The following is an 8,718-nucleotide window of genomic DNA, read 5'->3' on the forward strand; positions in this document are numbered from 1 at the left end:
CAATTTATTTGAAACACGTAGCATTAGAGTTTCATAAGTTAACTTTTGTAAAGACAATTTTAGTTGAAGATTCATGGGTAAAGGCATATATTGTAAAACACCATGAACATTATCCCATGACCCTCCAAAACACAAATCTATCCAAACATGATCAACATTAGATGATTTCATGGTTGTAAATTAATTTACTAAACAGACGAGCTGCGAAACTAAAACCTGTTGCCGGATTGGGAAGGATGTCGTTGGATATAGGAACGGATGTCGCCGGAGAGAGTGATAGATGGAGATGGAATGAGTTGCGATTTAGGGATTTAGTTTATGATTTCAGTGTTATATACCCAAAATTTCAGTGTTGTGATTTACAGATTCTCGTTGCGATTTACGGATTATCGTTGCGATTTACAGATTCTCGTTGCGATTTACGGATTATCGTTGCGATTTACGGATACGCGTTGCGATATACGGATACGCATTGCGATTTACCCATACGCGTTGCGATTTACGGATACACGTTGCGATTTACGGATACGCGTTGCGATTTATGTGTTCGCGTTGCGATTTTCATATTCGCGTTGCGATTTTGGAAAATCGCAATGCGAATTTGTACTATCGCATTGCGATTTTTAAGAATCGCGTTGCGATTTTGGAAACTGATTTGCGATTCTGGGGATCGCGTTGCGATTTTTATTTCGCGTTGCGATTTTGTTGGTCATTTTGGCAAATCCAAAAAAAGTTGGTTAAAATCGTATATTATAAGGCATTTTTGGTCACTGAGGCGATTTTCTCTTTTTATAATCATATCAAACACACAGAAACATAAGTCTACTTTCTTCAAATTGCACATACAACGGATCCAAAGTTCCTTGCAACGATATCAGGTTGCAATTCACTATCATCTGTTTACACATGGAAATAACGAGTGCATATTGTTTCATCTTGGAGACTGCTCCGAGCAGATGGTTGAAAGCTACAATTGAGGGCAAGGGTCTCATTAAAATCATGAAATTGAAAAAACCAAGAGCTTCATCAAGCTCAAAGGATCTCGATTTACACTTATCTATGACCAATGTCTCCAGATGGGTGGGTTTAGACATATCCACATTCACATTTTCAACAGAAGCAGTGGAAAAACTTGAAAGGAAACACGTAATGGGCAGTTTAGAAAAGGAAAATGGAAGAGAATTACCAGGGAAAGGTAGAATCAAAGCAGGAATCGCGGAGGTTATTCCCTTCATCGTATGTAAAACGTCAAATTACTGCCACGACCTGGATACAACCAGTTGAACCCTAAAGCTCGAATCCAGAAATGATACTGATGGTTTACTGACTGATATTTTGAAATTTTTAAAGAATAGGGACCAAGAATAGAATGGACCATAGATTAGGGACTAATATAGAATTATTATAAGTTTAAAGAAAAATTTAGAATGGTGGTTTAAATTTTGGGAAATCTATGAAATTATTTCAGGTTAAATTAACTAACTGCGACAAGCGGAAGGGAAAGTGAAGATGCTCTGAAAAAGAAGAGCGAAACAGATAATACAAAAAAAATCTTCATCTATCAATCTTTTGTATTTTTCTATTTTTTCTTAAAAAAATCATTGTTAAATGTCTTGAAATAACCGATTCAAGTGTCCAAATTGACGTTGAAATCAAATAGGGGGAAAATGGAGGGAGTTTGGGAAAATTTCATGAGAAACAATCAAGATACCTTCAAATCCCTTTTTCAGCGCAAGAAATCATCCAACGACGAAGATTCTCTAGCAAGCGCTCCTACGCCCATCCCTCAGCTCTCTTCTCTGGCAAATTCCGTCGTCTTTCGCTGTTCCAAGTACTCTCCCTCTCCTTTCTCTATACAACATATTTCACTGCACAATGTTCATTAATGTTGAAATCCCATATTGGAATCAGTACTCGGATCAAAATCTCAGTTTGGGTTTCTTAGATGATCAGATACTAATTTAGATGTTGTTGCTGCAAATGCAAAATCTATGCATTTTGTTCTTCAATGATAATCAGTACAATTTGCTTAAAAATTTATCTGAATGTGCTTTTATTTACTCACCTTTGTAGGATTCTTAAGATTCCTACTGAAGAGTTACAACATCGTTTCGATATAGAGCTTCCAGAAAGTGTGAAACAGCTTTTCACATACGCCAGGAACTTTTTAGAGTTTTGCTCATACCAAGCATTGCATAATGTCACTAGAAATCCAGATTATTTGAGTGACACGGATTTCCGTCGGTTAACATATGACATGATGCTTGCATGGGAGGCCCCCTGTGTTGAGTTTGAACGTGGAACCAAAGTAAGGAATGCATTGGAGTTGTTTTCCACACATGATTTGTTGATTAAAAACTTCGTGGATGATTTTCAAAAAAAAAAAAAAAAACTTCGTGGATGAGGTTTTTTCAGGGTTTGTGGGTTGGGGGTGTGGGGTTTAACAATGGTCTATGAAATTCTCTTTGTCTTGTAGGAAACTTCACCCAACAATGACGAAGTCGAGGATGACGAAGATGGGGCATTGTTTTATTCAAGTCCCATAAGTATGGCTGTTCAGGTTTGATTTTCTATTTTTGCTAGTTTCATAAATTTCATTTGCATAAATATGGCATTGTTTTATTCAAGTCCCATAAATATGGCTGTTCAGGTTGTACTATTCTCCGCTTGTACTGTCTGCACAGTGTTACTGCCATTCATCCTTGGCTTGATAATTCTTGATCCTTTTAGTTACCTGGGATGTGCTTTAAGTGACCGCTATATTTAGTGAGCTAGAGTTTTAAAGTCAAGGGACGAATAATGTTACTTTTTCATAAATTGCATTTTATTTCATAGCTTTATTTTTAGTATTGTCCATTTTTTTCTAACTTTTCCATTTTTATGTATTTTTTTATATTAAATGCTGTCACTATTCCTTTGATATGCTAAAGATTTGAAAAAGAAATTTAAGAAAGTAAAAGAAAGAAAAATTAAAGGCTAGAATTTATATGTAAAGAAACCAAAATGTTGGAGATCAAAATTGAAGGCAAACATTTAAGCACAACAGAAAGGAATATAAAAGATGAAGATAATTAAGTGAAGAGGAACAAACGAAATAAATTCAGTAGAAACTTCAAAACAAATCGGAATAACATGGAATTTAGGATATTTAAAAGGTGCAGAATTTATAAGAATAAAAGGGAAGGGGTGGCCCGGAAGCAATAATATTAGTAAAGGCTTATTAAATATGTTGCCTTATGAAATGAGTTTGAGGGGGGTGATCATATTCGAAATTCATTTTTTACTTTCCTATCAGGTTGATGACAAGAAAACTGTTGGGCGAGAGGCTTTTGGACGAATAGCTCCTGCCTGTGCTGTTGTTGCAGATATAATAACTGTTCACAATCTTTTTGATGCATTGACAAGCTCTGCAGGCCCTCGACTTCACTTTATCATATACGACAAATACCTCCGAAGCCTTGACAAGTATGGATGCATTGTTGTTTTCTGCCTATTTCATAAACTCTACGGCTTATGTGATTTAACTGTTGTTGCAAGAAACATGAATTAAACAAGAAGGGCATTACTAGGGTTAGGACTTATAAATACTTGTCTTTTAATACTTTTTTTAAACTTTACATCTTTTACTATTTGTTTTAAATATTTTAAACTTCTAAATAAATGGATCATGAAAACTAAAGTAATCATTAGAGCAAATTTTCATGAATCGAGGTATATAGAACATTTAATTAATTGGTCTCAGTTGCTATCAATTCTAAGGATTTTGGGCTTTGACTTCTTGGCATCTGTGATCAGATCAGATAAATTAGCGAACAAGTCTACTTATAATTTTTTAGTATTGTGATTTTTTTGGCTACTTTGACATCTGAGCTTAAACTGTTGAGATAATTGTTTATCATGGATTTTTCTCATCCTTAGGGTTATTAACGCCGCGAAAAACACTTTGGCGCCTTCACTTACCAATCTTCCACTCTCTGATGTGGAGATAATTATAGATATTGAAGGTGGCGTTCCAACTCAACCTGTTCTGCAACATGTTGGAATCTCGGCATGGCCAGGTATGTCAATGTTCTGAAAGTTTATCACTATGCAAGTAAACCTTTAAATGTACTTTCAGTGTTCTTAAAGTTGTTAAGAGTTAAATAATTTCCCTTCACAGGGTGGGGCTTGTATGATATCAAGGTAGGCCATATTATCTATGGATTCATAGAAAAATATTATCTTCATATAAATGTATCAAATGGTACTGACTTTTATCGGTTGATGTCTTTCATGTCTAATGTATGGATGCATCAAGTAGTACTGATATTTATGTCGATGAAAAATTGTTAATGTTAAAATTTTAAACCTTTACATGTCTCCTTAATATGAAAACCCATGTGTAGTAAAGAACTAATCCATAGAAATTGGTCATGCAACAGAAATAATTTTTAAATCAAGATATCTTGTCAGGTTCACTGAAGCCATTGATTCATATACTTCAATTGAGAGGCTCTAAATTGTTTCAATTGCATTATCTTTCGGTTGTTTATGTGTTGAGTTCCTATTTATTCAGGACGGCTCACTCTAACCAACTTTGCTCTGTACTTTGAGGCTTTGGGTGTTGGTGTATATGACAAAGCCGTGAGATATGATCTGGCAACGGACCTGAAGCAGGTCATAAAACCTGAATTAACTGGGCCACTAGGTGCTCGTCTCTTTGATAAAGCTGTTATGTACAAATCAACAACCGTGTAAGTTATCTGTCAGCATAATAACCTGGAAATCTATAATTTAATCATTATTGTCTTCTTTAAAATAAAATAGAATTTCTGATTTTTCTTTGGAAATTTTTTAAATCTATTTACAGCACAGAGCCTGTTTATTTTGAGTTTCCTGAATTTAAAGGCAATTTTCGTCGGAACTTTTGGTTGGATATATCTCTGGAAATCCTGCATGCACACAGGTTTGCTAGAAAACACAACTTCAAAGAGACTCAGCAGTCAGAAGTAGTAGCAAGGGCTATATTAGGTATATTTCGCTATCGTGCACTGAGAGAAGCTTTTCAGTTCTTCTCATCCCAGTATAAAACCTTACTTAGTTTTAACCTAGCTGAGAGCATTCCTGGAGGTGATGCGATTTTGGAAACTCTTGCTAATCGTATGGCACATTTAAATGTTGATAATTCCCCCGGCACTGTAAAACACCCTCCAACTTCATCACCTTTTTCCCTTCTCGCGCTTAGTCAACTTGGATTCATCCCACAGAAGAATGCTATTCTGGATGGAGAAACATTAATGGTTGGAGATTTCTGTGTTGGGGAAACACATCCCTTAGAGATAGCAGTGAAGAAAACTATATCTGACACAGGTAGGGCTGAAGCTGCACAGGCAACTGTGAACCAAGTGAAGGTAGAAGGAATTGAAACAAATTTAGCTGTAATGAAGGTTGGTTATTGCAATCTCCCATCTATTAGATTTGGTTTCAGGCCATAAAAACTGTCATCTCATATGATTGGCTATTTTGATCAAGTAATTAATTTATTTGTCCGGATGAAGTTGTTATCAGAAGTATTTAATTCATTTTGATGTCTATGTTGATTTAGGGAAAGTTTTGTTTTGTCATGCTCCTAGAAAACAGCCCGAGTGTTCAATTGAATACTGGGCTGTTTGTTGTACTACACCAACTGATCATCAGAATCATTTTGAACATTTGAGTAGGATGTTAAAAGTTCTCTCTTTTTTCTTTTTCTTTTTTAAATTTGTAGGAACTGATGCTTCCTTTTATTCAATTAGCTACGTGTCTTGTGCTTCTGTTTTCATGGAAAGAACCTTTTAAGTCGACTGTCTTCCTGATGTTGACCAGCTTTGCAATTATAAGGTAAAAGTTGTCTTTGACTGGTCTTTTTACTCTTTTATATACTCTCTTTCAAGATGCATTAAGAACAATACATGATCCCCTTCTGTATGTTCTGAAAGTTGAAAAATGTACAATGGAATTATTTACAATTTATATTAGTGGATCACTTAGCTGTTCATTTCCTGAATTTTCTGCATGCAACAACATTTGATATTTCATTTATACATTGAGGGCGGTTTCATGTCCTTTCGAGGCATATTATAAAAATGCACCATAAAGGCCCATTTGTGTGTATTCAGTTTGGTATTGGTGTTTCTATTTAATATTCCACTTCTTGTTATTGCATAGACCAAACCAAATGATATAATGAACCCATTAATTCTGCTGTGCAGGGGGTGGATTTCATATATATTGGCATTTGCTTTTGCATTCTTTGCAATGGTCATGCTATGGAATCGGGTTTTTAACAGAGAGAAGCCCTTAGAAGCCTTTAGAATAATAGCTCCACCAAATCGAAATGCAGTTGAGCAGCTGTTGACATTACAAGAAGTTATCTCTCAATATGAAGCACTAATCCAAACCGGGAATGTTATTCTTCTCAAGATCAGGGCTATCTTATTTGCTGTCTTACCACAGGTGCATGTCCCAGCTATACTTGCATCAGATAAAAGAAAAATGAAATATGCTAAATATAAAGCTAATAAAGCGAGGTAGCATAGTTTTCCCATCCCCCACCACAATGAACTGGAAAAGAGAAAAGAAAACATAAATAGCCTTTTTGAGTTTTAACTTATATCTTCTTCTTGTACATTTACACATTAACAAGTTTCTTGTTTTACTAGTATTATCCGCTGCCGCTAATTGAGTCAGTTATTGGCCTTTTTTATCGGCTTGATTCTATAGGAGGGTAGCAAAGAAAAAGGAGGGCTAGGGTGGGATTTTTTTGGTTAGGCATTTTATTCTATTTTTCTGAACTCATTGGGAAAAAATGGCATTCTAGCGTTCCGAATTTTTTCTTCATGAAGTTCGAAAATTTGAAAGTTCTGTAGCTAGTTTTGTATATGCTGTAGAAAATCTAGCTGCATTGGTTGACACAAGAGGGACATAAGTTGGTTAAATGAGTGTATTCAGCCCCACTTAACTGTTAAGACACTGATATCTCATGACAAACAATTTATTAAAAAGCATATGGAAGATGACTAGACTACTTTTTTAAGAAGAGATGAGAAGATATGTTACTCGAACTTTGGGGTGAATGTTAGATACCTGCATGTGTATGAAACGGGCATACTTAGATTATCGTCAAGTACCCAGGTCTTGTTCTTTCTTGAGTTTCTTGCAAGTCAGTATGAACTTAATTGGCCCCAGAAACAAACTGAATGAAGTTTCTTTTAGTTAATTCTTTATCGCGGAATTTTGCTTAGCTTCTAACTGTATATTCTCCGCGCAATCTGTTTGCCAGGCCACCGACAGGGTTGCTTTTGCATTGGTTTTCTTGGCTGTAGTGTTAGCTTTTGTGCCATTGAGATTCTTGATATGGTTTGTGTTCCTAGAAGCTTTTACACGGGAAATACCGTATAGGAAAGACAGCACTAACCGATGGCTACGAAGGCTTAGAGAATGGTGGTTTAGGATACCGGCAGCACCGGTTCAGCTCATTAAAGCCGATGATAAGAAAAAGAAACTATAAATTGCTGTGAACCACACTCAGATTGGAATATTTTTCAGGTCTCTCTCTCTATATATGTATCTCATTTCTGTTTAATTGTTCTCCGTCAAAAGCCCGCATAATGCATATGGCACTTGCACGGTCGATCTCCGCCACGAATCGACCCCACCCTTTATCCCCTCTTTACTTGTCTAGCATTAACCCATGGCAAAACTTGCATATTTTAGAAATTTAGCTTAAGCGTTTTGGCAAATCTTCAATGGAGTTCCAAGTGTTGACATCTATATGTGTGTGTGTGTTTAAAGACAGTTCCTTAACTAGCAAAGAGTAAGCTTTTAATTTTGTTATAAGAAGAATGATTTACTTGTCTACAAATAGAAAGGCTGGTTATATGCTGCATATGTTATGCTGTAATAATATTGTTTATATCCTTTGATTTATGGTCTGCTTTCCCCTGACATTTCATTTGTTATCTCCACTAATGTACTAATTAGATCTTGAAAGGTTGAATCCTAATCTTGATTTTTTTTAAGTTTGTGTCAAACTCAAAATAATATTTTTAATATTAGGATCTGCTCATACAATGTAAATATCTTTTGTTCTACATGAATTAGGATCGTTGGATGAGTGAAAAACAGGTAACTGAGATTAATAGTAGGAAATAAAAAGATATTCATTAGAAGAAAAAATTATAATCTAATTTTTTTGGATTTGCGAAAATGACCAACAAATTCGCAACGCGATCTCAAATTCGTAACTCGAAATCCAATTTCACAACGCAAATATGTAAATCGCAACGATAATATGTAAATCGCAACGCGAATTTGTAAATCGCAACACAGAAGTCAAATTCGCAACACGGAATTTCAAATTCGCAACGCGAATTTATTTTTCATAACACAAGTTTCCTTTTCGCAACAAGATTTTCTAAATCGCAACACGAATTTTGAATTCGCAACTCGATTTTCGAATTCACAACACGAATTTTAATTTCGCAACAACTTTTATTTTCGCAATACAAATATTTTGAGTATATAAACTACGCAGCAGCAGCAACTCATAACCTAAATCCCTAAATCGTAACTCATTCCTTCTCCATCTATCACTCTCTCCGGCGACATATGTTCCAATATCCAACGACATCCTTCCCCATCTCTAATTTTTTTTTACATAATTTTATTTCTATATAATTTTTCAATGATTTCTCTCCC

At 35.4% G+C, this 8,718-nt stretch overlaps 1 protein-coding gene across 1 annotated transcript; it reads left to right on the forward strand.

Annotated features, from left to right (window-relative positions):
- Positions 1–1,477: 1,477 nt before the first annotated feature.
- Positions 1,478–7,912, forward strand: LOC120142623. Its single transcript, XM_039157160.1, has 10 exons — positions 1,478–1,831; positions 2,074–2,308; positions 2,477–2,560; positions 3,296–3,465; positions 3,919–4,058; positions 4,556–4,733; positions 4,850–5,426; positions 5,747–5,859; positions 6,231–6,474; positions 7,301–7,912. Exons 1-10 carry the CDS (start codon positions 1,668–1,670, stop codon positions 7,526–7,528), a joined length of 2,133 nt encoding a protein of 710 aa, XP_039013091.1. The 5' UTR covers positions 1,478–1,667; the 3' UTR covers positions 7,529–7,912.
- The last annotated feature ends 806 nt before the right edge of the window (positions 7,913–8,718 follow it).

Source organism: Hibiscus syriacus, unplaced genomic scaffold, assembly GCF_006381635.1.
Source record: "Hibiscus syriacus cultivar Baekdansim isolate YM2019G1 unplaced genomic scaffold, ASM638163v2 tig00110831_pilon, whole genome shotgun sequence".
NCBI lineage: Eukaryota > Viridiplantae > Streptophyta > Magnoliopsida > Malvales > Malvaceae > Hibiscus > Hibiscus syriacus.